Raw genomic sequence first — 17,215 nt, forward strand, 5'->3', positions numbered from 1 at the left:
AAAATCAAGGCTGCGAAGCACTAAAAATAGAGACCAATCAATTTCATTCCCCCTTGGGGGACGGCTATAACATTTTCTCAGGAGAAACACTGTGTTTCTGCTAGATGTGCAGCACAACAGCAAAGCTAATGAATTATATGCAGTGCAAGGACAGACACCACAGACTAACACTTTAAATGATACTGTTTATAGAGTCTTAGCTTAATACTGTATACGTCTTGTTGGGTTTTAAAGCTCCATATACAGTACGTGGAGGCTCTACCTATCAATACATCATACATCACGATGAGCAGGACGAGCTTATCAGATGAGTTAAATGTATCCAATTACCTCGAGCGTCTGATGAATATTCAAAGGAGAACTACAGCCGCTCTATCACACAGGCAACAGTGGTCCTTTTTCATCCCTAGCCATTGGTTAATTGGTTAATTGGTTAACTAATTTAGACTAACAGATGTCACATCCCAATACTCTGATAGAGACACAATTAACCCCAGTGTATCTATTAAAGTTTTAATTAAGCTGTACATGAGACCATGACAATGTATTTATTATGGCATTGGTATTTGATGTGCTACTATTGTCGAATGTGCCGCTTTAATGTGTGTTCATTCGCATTTTCATTTGTGTGGTGTGTATTATGTGTCTAGTATGGTGTTGTACTGTATGTTGTGTGTTTTGGAATCCCAGGAAGACTCATGGGGATCCTAATAAACTTAAACAACTAAACGGTATTCTGCCTGCCGGTCAGCAGAATAGACTTCAGTTTGTCCCTCATCCTCCTCCCCTCCACAGTCTCCAGGCTGGTCAGTTGCAGAGCTGGCCCTCCTCCTCACCAGCGTGTTCAGCTTGTTTTCTCCCCAGACCTGATGCTGCCTCCCCAGCAGGTAATGGCATAGAGCAGTGTGCTGGCTGAGAGACTGGTAGAACATCCTCAGCAGCCTGCTACACACATCGAAGGACCTGCGCCTCCTGAGGAAGAACAGTCTGCTCTGTCCTTTCCTGTAGAGGGCCTCAGTGTTGTCAGTCCAGTCCAGTTTGTTGTTCAGGTTCCCTCCCAGGAACTTGTATGAGTCCACCATCTCAATATCCTCCCCCTGGATGGTGATGGGGGTTGGAGGCCTCTTGTTCCTTCTGAAATCCACCACCAGTTCCTTGGTCTTCCTGATGTTGAGTTGGAGCTGGTTCTCCTCAGACCATTCAACAAATCTCCTGATCATGTCACGATCATCCCTCCTGTCATGATCACTGCTCCTCATGGTTTTCCCTGATGCAGCCCACAATAGAGGAGTCATGAGAGAGCCTCTGGAGGTGGCACACTCCAGAGTTGTGGCTGAAGTCGGAGGTGTAGAGGGTTAACGGGAAAGGTGACAGAACTGTTCCTTTGGGGGCACCTGTGTTTCTTATCACCACATCAGACAGGCAGCCCTGCAGACGGACATACTGTGGCCTGCCGGTCAGGTAGTCTGTGATCCAGGCCACCATGTCGTAGTCTACCCGCATTGCTGGGAGCTTTTCCAAGAGCCGGAGGGGCAGGATGGTGTTGAAAGCACTGGAAACCGAACCAGTTGAAGAACTGGTTTAGCTCGTTGACTCCCCCCCCCCCACAGCTGGGCCTGAAGTACCCAGCCCAGTGATTCTCTCGATCCCCTCCCAGACTTCCTTGCTGCTGTTTATCTGAGTTTTCCCTCCACCTTCTCTTTGCCGCCACACAGACACCTGGGCCCAGTATTTCAAAACATTTAATCTGGATCAGAAGGATTCAGATTTGGTAATCCCTTTTTTGCTATCCCAGATCAAATTGATCTTGTAGGTTTTGTCCAGATTTTTCAAAGAATTTCCAGATAGGATCATTCTGATCCAGATATAGTACCACAAGATCAGGATTACATCATCTAGATTTGTAGTTTGGATAGATAGGCTTCCGTTGGTCAAAATTTCATTGACACAGACAAAGTTGGGAAGCGTAAATCAGCATATTATTCATATTAATATTGCTGTATTAATACACAATACATAGGCCAAAATTGCCTAGGTGGAAAAATGTGGAAAATAGTGGATTGTCTTTGCCGTAACCTCCAAAAGCGCAACAGAACCAAAGCAGAAGGCCTTAACATCTGTTAAGTGTCTTTGTCTTGGCTTCACGGCACTCTGAAACGTTGGAGTTGAGTTATGGTTCTCTGCCTTTCTTTTGCTGTGCATCATATATTATATTTATGTTCCTATTACATTAAGCCTAATTGTGCCATGATCGCTAGATTTTATGTAGATGTCATCATTATTATCATAAACTGATTCAAGAGTGGAGATGGCTATGGGGATATGGTGAAGAAAGAAACTGAGAGCAGAGAAACAGATCTCTCTGAGGAGCAGATTAAACTGACTTTGCTTCAACAGAGGGAAACAAAACTTATCTTAGAAGAGAAGCTGAAAGATGATGACATTGCACTTTCGGATGAAGATGTGTGACGTTATTGTACTTGAACCTATCTATTTTTCTAAGGGCTTGGAGTGTTTTTTGAGTTAATTGAAAATATTGTATTGGTTCATTATTTAATTTAGAATGGATATTGTTTTAGCATGGTCTGTGTTAGGCTACTTTAATATGCAATCATTGAATAAAAGAATGGTTAAATATGTGCCATGTATCCTACATGTCTCTACATCCACCTTGAATCCATGCTTGATCCACCCTTCAAATGGGATCAGGATAATCCAGATTGTTTATATCAAAACTATCCTAATCTCCACTTTAGAACCCAAGAACAACATTTGATCACGATTCTGGGTATGATTGGATTATCAAATACATATCCCAATTTAGGAGGATCAGGATCACATACTGTACAGTATACTGGTTTGAAATACCCAATTTTGAGATTTAATCCTATCTGGATCATTCTGATCCAGATTGAATGTTTTGAAACACTGGGCCCTGGGGACATGGACGAGGCAGGTAAGCAGAGAGGAGTCAGTCTTCAGTTCGTATGCCCCCTGCCTCTGGAACACCCTGCCAGAGGACCTGAGAATGTCTGAGACCGTGGAAACCTTTAAGCGAGATCTTAAAACATACCTTTTTAACATTGCTTTTACCAAGTCGCGTTTCTCGTCTCAATATCCTAATGTTTCGAAATGTGCTTTCTCTGTTTTTATCGTTTTTATTAAACATTTTTACACTTGAATTTTTAATTAATTTCCTTTGATTGATTATTTTCATTCTGTTCTCACTGTGTTTTTACGATTCATGTTTTTATCCATCTGTTTTTATGGAAAGCACTACAGTATGTATGTGCTACATTCATTTGTATGAATGGTGCTCTATAAATAAAATGACATTGACTTTGACAAACAGAGAGAAAGAGAGAGAGAGGGAGAGAGAGAGAGCGAGAGAGAGAGAGAGAGAGAGAGAGAGAGAGAGAGAGCGAGAGAGAGAGAGAGAGAGAGAGAGAGAGAGAGAGAGAGAGAGTTCACAGCACCTGGCCACAAACTACATAGGCAGACCCATTGTGCCCGGCTGACAGGAGTGAGTGGCAGATGGAGGAGGCTTTAGATGTCAGATGAGAACAGCTCTCCTTTTACTGGGGTAACCCTGGCCCAGCCTGTCATCACTGGGGAGACGGGCCGGGCAAGGGTTAGGAGAGGAGACGAGAGGAGAGGAGAGGAGAGGAGAAGGGTTAGGAGAGGAGACGAGAAGGGTTAGGAGAGGAGAGGGGAAGGGACGAGAGGAGAAGGGTTAGGAGAGGAGAGGAGAGGAGAAGGGTTAGGAAAGGAGAAGGGTTAGGAGAGGAGAGGAGAGGAGAGGAGAGGAGAGGAGAGGAGAGGAGAGGAGAGGAGAGGAGAAGGGTTAGGGGAGGAGAGGAATAGGGATGAGAGGAGAAGGGTTAGGAGAGGAGAGGAGAGGAGAGGAGAAGGGACGAGAGGAGAAGGGTTAGGAGAAGAGAGGAGAAGGGAAGAGAGGAGAAGTGTTAGGAGAGGAGAGGAGAAGGATTAGGAGAGGAGAAGGGTTAGGAGAGGAGAGGAGAAGGATTAGGAGAGGAGAAGGGTTAGGAGAGGAGAAGGGTTAGGAGAGGAGACGAGACGAGAGGAGAAGGGTTAGGAGAGGAGAGAAGAGAAGAGGAGACGAGAGGAGAAGTGTTAGGAGAGGAGAGAAGAAGGGTTAGGAGAGGAGAGGAGAAGGGAAGAGAGGAGAAGGGTTAGGAGAGGAGAGAAGAGGAGACAAGAGGAGAAGGGTGAGGAGAGGAGAGGAGAAGGTTTAGGAGAGGAGAGGAGAAGGGAAGAGAGGAGAAGGGTTAGGAGAGGAGAGGAGAAGGGTTAGGAGAGGAGAGGAGAAGGGAAGAGAGGAGAAGGGTTCGGAGAGGAGAGGAGAAGGGTTAGGAGAGGAGAGGAGAAGGGAAGAGAGGAGAAGGGTTCGGAGAGGAGAGGAGAAGGGTTAGGAGAGGAGAGGGAAGAGAGGAGGGGAGAGGAGAGAGAGCAGGGGAGAAAGGAGGAGAGAAGGGAGGAGAGGAGACCAGGGGAGTGGGGAAGGGAGAGGAGAAAGGGAAGAGGAGAAGGAAGGAGAGAAGGACAGTTGAGGAGAGGAGAGGAAAGGATGGGAGAGATAACTACAGTTTTCTCAAGCATATAAATGGATAATGTGATAAATACTGGCCAAAGGTTTATTGCTAGCTGATGTAATGAATGGGAAAGTGCTGTTTTAAGTGCTTGCGTCACAGGGAAGCACGCCAGAGTGAGGCTTTGGTTGGCAGGCGGTGATGCAAGCTACAGTCTCGAGTCCAGAAAAAAAACACACAACTTCCATTTTAAGTGCACCTCAGTAAAGTTGCTAGAGGCAAAATGTGCCCCAGACTTCACTCTTGTTTAATGGCCTGGTGGAACACACTTGGGAGTGTTGTTTTTATTACTGCTGGCTGGCTGGCTATTGTATGGATCTCCACAAACAAACTGTCTTAGAGCAGTCTTGCAGCCTGGAGGGTTATGGAGGGAGGGTTGGGGGTCGGGTAGAGGGGTTGGAGGGGCTGAAGCAGTGATCGAAGTCCACTAATGTGTGTCTCCACCACGCATCAATTCCATAGAATTGGTGAAACTGAGCAATCAATGACAAATCAATATAAACAATAACAATGTATGGCCATTCACTTTGATTAATGCTAACAAATACTTCCCTTTTATGGGATCCGGATACTGCAAGAAGATAGAGTGCTCTCACCTCTCCCAGTATATAGATATGACATGAGCTTTTACATTTAATTTACATTTAATTAAGTGTCAAGGTTCATTAGGATGAGACTAGTTCCCCCATCTTCTATCGAACGGCGGAATCTTTACAGTACGTCCGTAGAGTTGAGCTCCTTTACAAAAGAGATCCCTGTCTCAAAGGGAGTCCCTGCTTAAATAAAATAAAATAAAATAAAATAAAATAAAATAAAATAAAATAAAATAAAATAAAATAAAATAAAATAAAATAAAATAAAATAAAATAAAATAAAATAAAATAAAATAAAATAAAATAAAATAAAATAAAATAAAATAAAATAAAATAAAATAAAATAAAATAAAATAGAATAGAATAGAATAGAATAGAATAGAATAAAATAAAATAAAATAAAATAAAATAAAATAAAATACAATAAAATAAAATAAAATAAAATAAAATAAAATAAAATAAAATAGAATAGAATAGAATAGAATAGAATAGAATAGAATAGAATAGAATAGAATAGAATAGAATAGAATAGAATAAAATAAAATAAAATAAAATAAAATAAAATAAAATAAAATAAAATAAAATCTGCTTCACCACTTTACCCAGCATCTGAGAAGAGCTTGTGCTGTTGGTAAAGTGTCTCTAACAGGCGCAGGGGTGTGAGGTTCCCTGGGAGAGAGGCCCCCGCGGCAGTACTCACAGTAGACGTCCACCCTGATGGATTTGATGGCGGGAGACCCCAGGCCGTTCTCCGCCTTGCAGTAGTAGCGCCCCCCCTGGTGCCTCTTGATCTTGGCGATGTTCAGCGTCTCGTTGAACACGCTCGAGTCTTGGAAGCGGTCGGACACGCTTCCAGCCGTCTTCGTCCATCGGATCTGGCCAGTGACCGGGGAGAGAGACGGTTAGAATTGCGGTTAGAATTTTTTTGTTTGATTACAATGGAGCTTGTTTTGATTACTCGAACAAAGTGACAGACTTGTTTTGAGGAACTAGGGTGGAGTATGAGGAGTTGTTTGAAACCATACCTGTTGTAAACTTTAAACTTTGATAAACCTTGCCTGAGATCTGAATATCCAAGCAATAAAAGTTGCCGGTTGTCTTTCGTTTTCTGCAAGAACACCCATGAGATGCCAAAGTTCTTTCATTTTCAGCAAGAAAAAAAACAAAACAGACTCCTCAAATTTCCAACCAAATTGACCCCTGCTTCACCTTCTCGGCTTTAATGCCTGTGGCTAACTGATGGACCACCCTTGGCCCGTGTAGCACAGAGTGTAATGGAAGGTGAAATGCTGTTTCTCTATATAACACGGGGCTGTAATTGACTCTCCATCATGTCCCACTGCACTGTCGTGGCCTCATTAGAGCCAGCTGAGGACAGGTGCTGAGGGTCCAGGCCCAAGGGCAACAAGTCAGAAGCACCAAGCGGCCTGGTTGGATCATCTCTCATCCTAAAGTCTGTCTCCAGAGACTCGCATATCTCTGTCTGGGCAGAGGGGCAGCGTTGCATTGGAATTCGATATCTGGGAGTTGGACTGTGTCACATACTGATAGCACCCCCATCTGATAGAGATAGCATCAGCTGGAACGGCGATATCTTCACGTGGGGACCGGCTTTGGGTGCTATCAGAGATACGTAGCTATTGTATTGAATGTGGGTCTGATCCGTGCTTAGTTCCAACTTTGGGCTATATCTGCCCAGTGGAGTGGAAGGGTTCTGGTTAACTCAGGCAAAGGGGGAGGGAAGGAGAAAGAGAAGGAGATATAGATGTAGAGGGAGATGGAGATGAAAGGGAGTTAGAGGAAGGGATTGAATTCCTGAGGTGGCGTCTTATTCCGGAAGGCTGAAAGGCTGGAGTCAGGCGAGGAGAAGGCTTCAGACGCAATCCCAAGTTTATAATAGACTGAGAGAGTCGTCCTCTGCTCTCGGCCATGTTGTGAGAGTAACAGGGAGAACAGAATGAGCCTGAGACTTGAAGGCTACATGTTGTATTGAAACAGAAAGAGCTCAGACCTCAGTGTTTCCTTGCATTGACCTCCATCTTCAATAAATGACCAAACTCAATGACACTGGTCTCCTAGGATAGAGGCGGTTGTATTATTGACCTTAAGTGGTTATATTAATGTCAGAACTAAGTGCTTTTAGAGGTGGCAGAGAAAAGCCTCTTGGCCTCTTTGAATGTGAAATGCCGAAAAAAACGTTCAATAGAAAAAAAAGGAAGAAAAAAAAAATCAATCAATGTTGCAGTCCTGCTCAGAGTGTATAGAGGCTCTATTAAAACCGTTAAGCATAGCATGCTTTCAACATAACACGCCCTTAAGTTAAATAAGTTCTGAGCATAAATTAGATGAAGCAAAGTTTTTCAATTCTCCGCCTTTCTCCTCCAGTGCTCCGGATCTATCTGCAAACACAAAGAGATCCGGCTTTTGTGGCAACCTGAGCAGAATCCAATGTTCTCCCAGCTTACTGTACATCACACATTTCCTCACCGCTTCCTTTTGTGCACAGAGCTTTGAGTTTCAGAAAAGCACAGTATCAATACTTGCATTGTTAGCGCGACACTATGAAGCGTGTATTCAAATACCCTCTGCGTTTTCAAAGAGAAAGTGCTTCTGTTTGCTTCACATGGCGAGAGAGCAGATTATCTCCGAGCTTTTAAACTTTCGCCTCTGTCTCCCTCCAGCCTTGTGAGAATGGGCTCCGTCATCCACAACTGGAGGGGTATTCTGGAAGTACGCATGATGAGAACCGTTTGACCCTCTCTTTTCTCCTGACCCTCTCTTTTCTCCTTGCCCTGAGATGAAAACTAGGCTTATCTGTGAGGAGAAGAGGCATGGTGTGAGCGGTATGATAATTGGTTCCTTCTAGCCCTATGAGAGGCTAACTGGATTTGCATTTTGGGGGGGGTGTTGAGGAGGCAGTACTGGCGGAGTGCTGGTGGTGTGTGTGTGTGTGTGGTGGGGGGGTGGGGGGGGGGGGGGGGGTGATGGGTATCAGCGTGTCCATGCTTACACATTACGGTTGTTGTCAGAATGGATTACACAAATTATTGGGTGTTAAAAAAAAGCCAAAAAACAAAACAAAAAAAACATCAGTAGCAAGAGTAGGCCTACTGTTGCCACACTTGAAAATATGTAGAAGTTGGGAGAGTTCACTTCAAAATCTGTAAAATAACCATTTACACACAAGAGCGATTAGTATAGGTACTGCATTTGTAACGCGCTCCCCATCCAGTTGTTACACTGGCCCGGAGCGCCATTCACAGACCAATGTCGGCAGCTGCCATGCAAGGCGCTTGCCTGCCCATTGGGAGCAATTTGACACTTCGACTGGTATCCAGGAGGAGACGGGATTCGAACCACCAACCCTACGATCACTGAAGGACCCGCTCTACCTTCTGAGCTATACCGCCGCCCTAGTAGAGCTCATGCTCTTTGTATACGCTTGTTCACTAGCGTCTCACTAACAGCGCCAGCTACATTCACATTTTCCTACTGTAGCTATCTACTCACAAAATAAAAAGGTAAGCTACGGCGTTCACCGTGATGCCTCTGGGAAACGCAGCCCTGGCCTGTTACACTGACGCATATGAATTCAGCGCTTGAAGCAAGTTTGAAATGTTGAGGTGTATGCTTTCTTACCTGCTTTTGAAAGTAGCAGTCTATGATTGGTAAGCCCTAAAACATTCCCCAAATGACATACATACTTGTATTTGTGCTGCTAGTTCCAATGTTCCATTCAGCAAATTCCAATTCCAACTCGAGCACGCCAGTCACCCTCAATTGCCATTGACAAAACTGTTTGTGCTTCTCATTCACACCTGCTTCTCGCTAGTGTTAGTTATAATGCTCAACCTCGGGTTGAACTGCATGTAGCCTATACAGTGCTTTAGATGGATTAAATAAGACAAACAAAACGACATTATGGCTCCAACACAGTTTGAAGTATTGTTGGTGATACTGCCCCTCACATGTAGGCAGAGGACCAATATGAACGTTGTTGTTTTGTTTTCATAATTTAATGCTTATATGTATATATATATATATATATATATTACATTATATAGGCTACTTTCTCACGACTGCCACCACTGTTGTTTCAATATGATGTTGTATACAACGAGCGACATCGTTGGTCAAACTGATTTTGGCACTGGCTGGCGAATAAATGCAAAACCCGAAACTGTTTAGATTACATTTCTTCCACTTTTTCATCCTGCGAAACTTCGCATTTGATGTGTACGACGTCTTCATTCATGGGAGTTTATTCTATTATTTGCAAATTAATCATGCGAATAAATGGCGCCAGGTGTGTAAGGACCTTATGTATATATATATATATATAAATGAAACCTTAAGTAGCCTACTTCAGAATATTTAGCATGTGTTGCCCAAAGTAAGTGGGTCCACATCGAATAGTTTTCACGGCTTCGACGCGCCGCCCGTTGGGTGTGGCCACGGAAGGGAGCGAGAAGTGCATTGTAGTAGCTGTACTGTAAGTTTCGTCCGTTTGAGCAAACAATACATTTTCTGTTTTTTCTCTGGCCATAAAGCACACATTTCACAAATAACTGCACATTTATACTACATAAGTGACCCCATTTCAATTGACCTTCACATTCCCAGCGGAAATACTCCTTTAAAAGAAATAGCTAAACACCTTCACATATTTATACTACTGCAAGAGGGGGGGTTAAATAACCCACTTATTTAAACACCACTAATACAAAAGCTGTAACGATTCTGCTACAGTATACCCACTTCTTTAGTCACCACTACACCCCTGGTTGACAGCACATAGCTTCACATAGCTTTACTGTAGGCCAACAAGTCACGGCTTCTAGAAACGGGGCTTTTTATCTGTCGTCTCTTTGAGTTGCATTATTCAGACTACATTCAACAAACCGGGGGTTGTGAGTTCAGATTTTGCACAGCAGGCATCAAGAAAAGCATTAGAAAACATGAAACCATTTCCCTGGAAAAAATGCAAAGTCGTTCCAATGATAATGTGATTCTCTGAAAGTCTGTGCTATTCCACATCAACGTCGGCCTTGGCTGGGTTTCTATCCAACCGGGATCCCAGCAGTCTTTGACAACACGCGTGCGGCGGTTGTGAGGGGTGGAGGTAATTGTTATGCATGCGGACGCCGTTGTTATGCCAAGATCATATGCCAGAGCACGAATCCCCCAGCAAATCTCCCACAATGCCCTGCTGTGGCTCCCGTCATCTCGGTCCCGACAGCCTCTAATTGCTCGCCGTCTCTTTCCTCCAGCACTGGGGGGAACCCTGTGTGGTCAGGTGTGGCCAAGCATGGCAGTGGAGCGCTCCCAGCCAAATTAGGGTGGTTCGGATCACAGACAGACAGCCAATAGTCTCCGCAGGTCTGAATGAATCCCAGTTAACTAGCGGTCCCATCAAACAAACACAATGTGCTCCAAATTTCACGACACCCAGGTCCCGAGAAGGTTGTTAAACAAATACTTAAATACTCCGTCTCAAATACCAATGCTGAATCACCACGTTTTAAATCACCAACCGTGCCTGGATGAAACGAAGGATAGAGAAATTCCAGTCATGAAATTTCACACACGAAGATACACCACACTGAACTGAAGTAAACCCAGTATGTAGCAGGTGTCATTGCGTGGCTCGTCAGTATAAGTGTGTGGATCATATTTGAAACAAAGAATCATTCACAAAAAAGCTCCACTGCACCCATTAGACCACCAGCATCCAGTCTCCGGGGCATAGTTCCTCTAGTCTGCTGAGGTGCATCCTTCCGTGACCTTCGACCCCCCCAGGGCCAGAGGCTAGCTTTCTACAGCTCTGCCCTGCTCATCTACGCCACCCTGACCCTTGAACCATGAACCTCGCCCAGACCCTGACCCTTTAACCCTAAACCTCGCCCTGTCAGTAACTGAAACAACAAAGCTGTCCTGACATCAGTGGGCAGTTGGTTCCACCTCCGCGGGGCCAGGACAGAGAAGAGCCGTGACCGTGGCGATTAAACCAGGGGTTTAATGACTGACGCAAGGGCCTGGATGAGCACCTGCGCCGTTTCGTCAGTGAGGAAATTACTAGCGCTGTCGCAAACTGAGGATTTATTTAGTCAGATCTGATCGTCGAATCATGTTTTTTCTATTTGCATAGGCCACCATATAAATAATAATAAATCACATGATCGGCTAAAATTGTCTGTGGCAATTGAAAGTGCAGAGCAGTGTGCGAAATAGCCTGTGATAATCGGGGGGGGGGGGGTTTACATTGAAGTCTCAATAAATAAGCAGTACTTTCATGGATGCAAACCAAGGCAATTAGCTATACACACTTTACACACATCATAAATAAAGAACGTGTCAAGGCTATTATTAACAATAAGGCCACAACCACAACTAGGGTGCGCAACTACGCAACAATATACCTGAATACAAACAGCACACTCTCCCAATATGCTCATGGATCATTTGCATATCATCACAGAGATCCACTTAATTTTTTTAGCCTATAGGGCTGGCCCCGTACACTAAAGTGACCTATTGAAAGCACATGCGTTATTTGACATGTTTATTAACGGTTATTAATAGGCTGATACCAAAATAGGCTATAGAAGCATGATTCAATGGGAGAAACCAAGCAATTCTATGTAAAAGCAGACATGCGGCCCCCCCGTAGAGCCCCAATGGAATGATCCTGTGTTTTATGTCCACATTTTCCCGCAGCTGCGATGATTCCACTGTGAGATCAGGCATCTGAATCAGGCTCTGTTGATCGAATCATCCAGGTCTATTTACTATATTGTTATTATATGTATGTTTTCGCAATGAAAGATGCATCGTATCATGCCGATAAAGCACTTTGAATGGAAATTGAGAGAGAGAATGAGAGAGAGATGGAAAGAGAGAGAGAGATGGGAAGAGAGAGAGAGAGAGAGAGAGGGAAATGGAAAGTGAGAGAGAGAAATGGAAAGAGAGAGAAATGGAAAGAGAGAGAGAGAAATGGAAAGAGAGAGAGAGAGAAATGGAAAGAGAGAAAGAGAAATGGAAAGAGAGAGAGAGATGGAAAGTGAGAGAGAGAGAGAGAGAGAGAGAGAGAGCGAGTGGGAGAGAGAGAGAGAGAGAGAGAGAGAGTCAATGGGCATAAAAAAGGGGGATGTTTTGATATTTGAGAAAGTCCCCCCAAGGGAGTAAGCCAGTTGACTAGACACCAGACTGGCCCCTCAGATTTTATCAACACCTCTAACATCTCCCCGGGGAGTCTGGTCTCGCAAGCTCCTCCCAACGACCTCTGAACCCTCTGTCGCTATGGGAACCAGACCTAGCAGCCCTTGTCTGCTGGTGCCAGGGGGACGCTGTAAAAGGCTCATATCTGCATATAACTGACAAGAACAGACATTCATTAAACAAAGAAATGGAAATGGAGCGACTGAGAGGCTGCTGTGTGCCAGTGTGTGTGTGTGCCTGTGTGTGTGTGTGTGTTTGTGTGTGTGTGTGTGTGTGTGTGTGTGTGTGTGTGTGTGTGTGTGTGTTTGGCAAGCATGTGTGCAGGTGTGCTCGTGTGTGGGCAGGTTTAACTGAGTGTAAACAGAGTCCTCGTGAGTCCTGAGTAGGAAGCGAGTTGTTGGTTAAACTCACTCCTCCACTGTCCACCCACGCTGATGAACAGGTTCAAACAGAGTCTGTCCCGCGGAAGACGTGGGTTCGAAAACCACCCTGGGCATGCTGAAACGTAGGGGTTACACACGTGTGCGTGTGTGTAGGTGTGTGTGCGCGCGTGTGCATATGTGTGCTTTTTGGCCTCGATTGGCCCCTACGCTTTCTGTGCTGCTGGCGATATTCTCACCGATGCACAGGGAGCTACTGTACAGTGGTGCTCAGTGAGGGAGGTCTGTACCATAACTGGGAGGATGTAAACGACCATCAACGCCATTAGGTGATGTGATTCTACAGCTGAACTATGTTATGCGATGAAAAAATACGAATTACATTTTCAGCCAAGAGAGAGAAGAAAATCGCTGTTAACTGGTATTTTAGATGAGTTTCATGGGAGCTCTCTATCTGTCCAATCAAAAAGCCTCTGTCTGTGCGCAGATAAAACAAAAAGTATAAAGCAGCCTTTGCGCTGTGTAATTGCTTACTCTTTCTTAGATGTTCTCTTGGAAAAAGAAAGGTTAGGATCTTAGAATGTGGCGGAAGCCACAGCCGCCCCCCCTCTCTCCTCCCCCCTCCCAACCTGTCAGTCAGAGCCCCCGGGACCCGCAAGAGTGGAGGGGGGTGCGGAGGGGTGGGGGGCGCTGGGGGGGGGGGGGGGGGGGTGCTGATCCATCCCTAAGCCCAGAGTGACAGACCCAACCACCTCTGTGCTCGTCCGAGGATCCCGTAACGACGCCATTTCAAAGGAAATCCGGCTGCTCCTGCCACAGACACGCACTGTAGAGGCACTTTGATCTCCCTCCCCACCCCGCACCTCCCACCCCTGTCTGTTTCCCTCCCTGTCAAACTGTAATTAAACAGAAAACACAGAGTTCGGAGCCGTAGTCGCTGTGGAGTCTGGCGGGAGATGAACGACGTGTCAGAGGCGTCGTGCTGATTTAAGAGGCCCTACTTCTTCAACCGAAATATACGAATCGATACCTCCACCAGTCACCGCACCAGCTTGCAGAGAGGAGGACTACAAACTAATGGGCTGTGTATTGATCAAAAGTCAAATTAAATATTAATTAATGCAAATGGGAATAATCCTGTCCCAAGACAGTGCTGAGTTCCGTTTAATTTGTCTAATCGGGCAAATTGGTTACAGCACTGGCAACATGTTTAAAAGGCGAACGAGTGCACTACCTAGTGAGAGCGTAATGTGAGAGCCGAATGTGATTGCTATCTGATTCGTGCCTGAGTTGATAACAGTTGATGCGAGTTGATAGATCACTTCTGTTTGTTATGCCGTTTCATATCTGTGGTCTGCTGTTTACTAGAGTGAAGTCCTATAGCCTAGAGCTCTTCTGTGTCATAATGTGTATCAATGGGTGATGGAGACATGTCAAGAGCCAATCAAAAGCTTCCTTCCCCTCGGGGCTCAACCCATTAATTTGCTGCATTAAGAGAGTTAAATTAAATGAAGTGAAATCCCTGTCTTCTCTCTAGTGGATTCACCAAGGTTGTTGTCTTTCCGCAGTGTTGACTTGGCAGATGTCTTTGGCTGTTTTGTCTTCACACTCTCATTAGAACCGCCAGCTTTAATTATGAATATGCAGGTGCACAATACAATACGGGCCGGTAATAAGGATTAGACTTTTAAGCTAGTTAAGTGTGGAGGTACGTGGAGGGCTTGTGAAACACACACACACACACACACGCACACACGCGCACACGTGCACACACACACACACACACACACACACACACACACACACACACAAACACAATCTGATTCATAGGAGTAGGAAAGGGAGTGAATGGACAATTCTCAACTCGATAGAGTGTTTTCCCAGCCTGTCATCAGTCGGAGATATAAGGCTACTGAATAAAGATAGATATCTAGCTATCTCCATTCAATAACTTAATACCTCCAACATGGCTGACTTATGACGCGCCGTGAACACTCGATAGTCAATATAGTTTACCATCCCAAGATATCAGGCATCAAACAGGATATAAAGCGTTCCAACAGACATTATATAATGCTTCTTTCAGCTCCTTGAAGAGGACCTCCTTGGAGTATAATAACAATATTTTGGTCGTCTAAACCAGTGTTTCTCAACTGGTGGGCCCAAAGGTGGGTCGCGGAGCCGTTTTGATTGGGTCACGGCCTCGTGGACGGTTTCCCTTTTCTTTTCTTTTTTTTTAAGGGATTTTAAAATATATAGATATTTATAGAGAAAATGTTGGGTTTTTATTTTGCAGGACACACAATTCAATTCAATTCAATAATTTCAATAATTTATTTACGAGACAAGACAGGAAGTGGGCTAACCTTAACGTGTGCCAATGTTGTGTTATGTGTCACAGACTTTTTCTATTTTTGTGGAATAAATTTGAGTGCTGTGGAATAAATTTGGGTCGCGACTTCATGATAAGGAAAAATATGGGTCTTGAGGCTCCAACAGTTGAGAACCACTGGTCTAATGAGGATCATGAGGATGTGATTCTGAATCACCTTTGCTAGAGTATTGGGGGGGGAGGGGTCTTACCTGTGGCCGTGGGTGTCCCGTGACCAGGCAGGTGAGTTCCAGGGTCTCACCCTCCCTGATGGTGTAGACCCTCTCTGTGTGACGCTCCTCCTCCACATTACAGGCGTGGCCCGAGTGCACAATACGGACAGTAGGGGATGCTGTGGAAAGGAGGAAAATCACTCGATGTTAGCATGGGGATGAGTGGGTGAGAGAGTTTGGTATATGGACGCTCGCATGTTTGTGAAAATGTGATCCTTACTGTATGTACAGTACTTATCACCGCTGCATTAAAAACCTCAACGCTGGAGCTCACATACGTTAGCGCTGGAACTGCCAACCCCACCGCGCTACAGTACGAGTCAATGACAAATAAACCCTGAAATAACTCTCAAAAGTGTCCCTTATCCTTCATCTGCTTTTGGGACAACTTTAGTGTATCACCTCACCCCTCTCCACCCCTCAGATTTTCCAAACTAATTCTATTCGATCCAGACGGCTCCAGGAGAGGCTCAGACGGACAGGTTATCAGTCTCAACAGAAGTGCTACTGAGCCGAGCCAGATGCTGTTCGCTCATCGATTTCTGACATTTTGATATAATAGTCACCCTGAGTGCCCCGGTGACTGACTGCTGGCTGCTACCTGAATATTAACAGAGTTGGGTGTAACGCATTACAAAAGTAACGCTTTATCGTAACATATTGGTCTTGGTAGTAACTAAGTAATATAACGCATTACAGATAGGATTTGAGCAATGTTATTACAGCTACTATGTTCCATAAAGTAATGCATTACTACATTACCGAAACACAGACCGCCGCGTATGTATGGATACATTTCCTCTTCCTAAAGGGGCAGTCATGCCTGTTTCAGTTGATATTATTTGGATTAAATTTGTTTGCCTTTTTGGTGAAAAGTAACTCAAATAATGAACTAGTAACAAGTAAAGAGTAACTATACACAGACAGTCATATTGTAATAGCAACGTGTTAATTAACACTCAAAGGAACCTACAGTAAGTAATATGTAATAAGTTACGTTTTGAAAGTAAGAAAGAAAACTCAACACTGAATATGAACTTATAACCAGCTTATTCTCCACAGCCACAGTCCTCTGCTTTCTATACACCTGGCGCTTCACACGGACGCCATTAATCTCTGTGCGTTCGTGTTAAACGTAAACTGAGGTTGTGATTCAATAATAAGCATAATACCTTCACAACACATAATAACCCAACAGAAATCTCTAAATATAGCCTACGTTACGCTACGCATCGTAAACCCGCGCTCTCATAGTCCAGTGAAACTGATTGAAATGTTACCCGCGCAAACGGCGCTCACCCACATTTCACTCTATTCTAAATCGCTCGCAGCTGTTTGTCAGCTCTCCTAATTACTGCGCAGGTGTGCGGTGTTTTTCTCTTCCGCTGGGCTGACCCCCGCTGACGGTTATGAGGACTGAGGGTTCACCGTGTTTGGACGGGGCCCTGGAGGGATCTGCAGGAAAGTGGGAGGGGGGGGGGCAACACTGGTGAACATCCAGCATCCCCTCTGCTTCCATCAGAGAGAAGCAGTAGGCGAGCCCGGGGACGCGTGAGGCCTGTGAAGTCGGGATTCAAGCAGAGAAAGCAACTCTCTGTTAGACTAAGCCCCGATTACAGGGTGACACGAGGCCACCGTCAGGCTGGCATCTCTCTGGTCTAGGAAGCTAATGAGCGAAGTGGCGTTCCGTCTCCTCCTCCGGGTCGTACTGGGGAGTCTCGGCCACGCCGCCTCCTTTGTCACTCGGGGCGACCACTCCATCCTTCTCTCTCTCTCTCTCTCTCTCTCCTGCACTCACTCTCTGTTGTTT

General features: G+C 44.9%; 1 protein-coding gene across 1 annotated transcript in view; it reads right to left on the reverse strand.

Moving 5' to 3' along the window:
* The window catches only part of LOC311310406 (MAM domain-containing glycosylphosphatidylinositol anchor protein 2), a gene marked incomplete at both ends in the record, with an annotated part of 184,099 nt that overhangs the window by 108,523 nt on the left and 58,361 nt on the right, over positions 1-17,215 (reverse strand). The window contains 2 exons of the mRNA XM_084439894.1: positions 5,904-6,078; positions 15,385-15,524. Coding sequence (XP_084296020.1) covers positions 5,904-6,078; positions 15,385-15,524 — 315 coding nt within the window. The remainder of the gene's footprint in view (positions 1-5,903; positions 6,079-15,384; positions 15,525-17,215) is intronic.

Source organism: Borostomias antarcticus (assembly GCF_949987555.1).
Source record: "Borostomias antarcticus genome assembly, chromosome: 6".
NCBI classification, from domain to species: Eukaryota; Metazoa; Chordata; class Actinopteri; order Stomiiformes; family Stomiidae; genus Borostomias; species Borostomias antarcticus.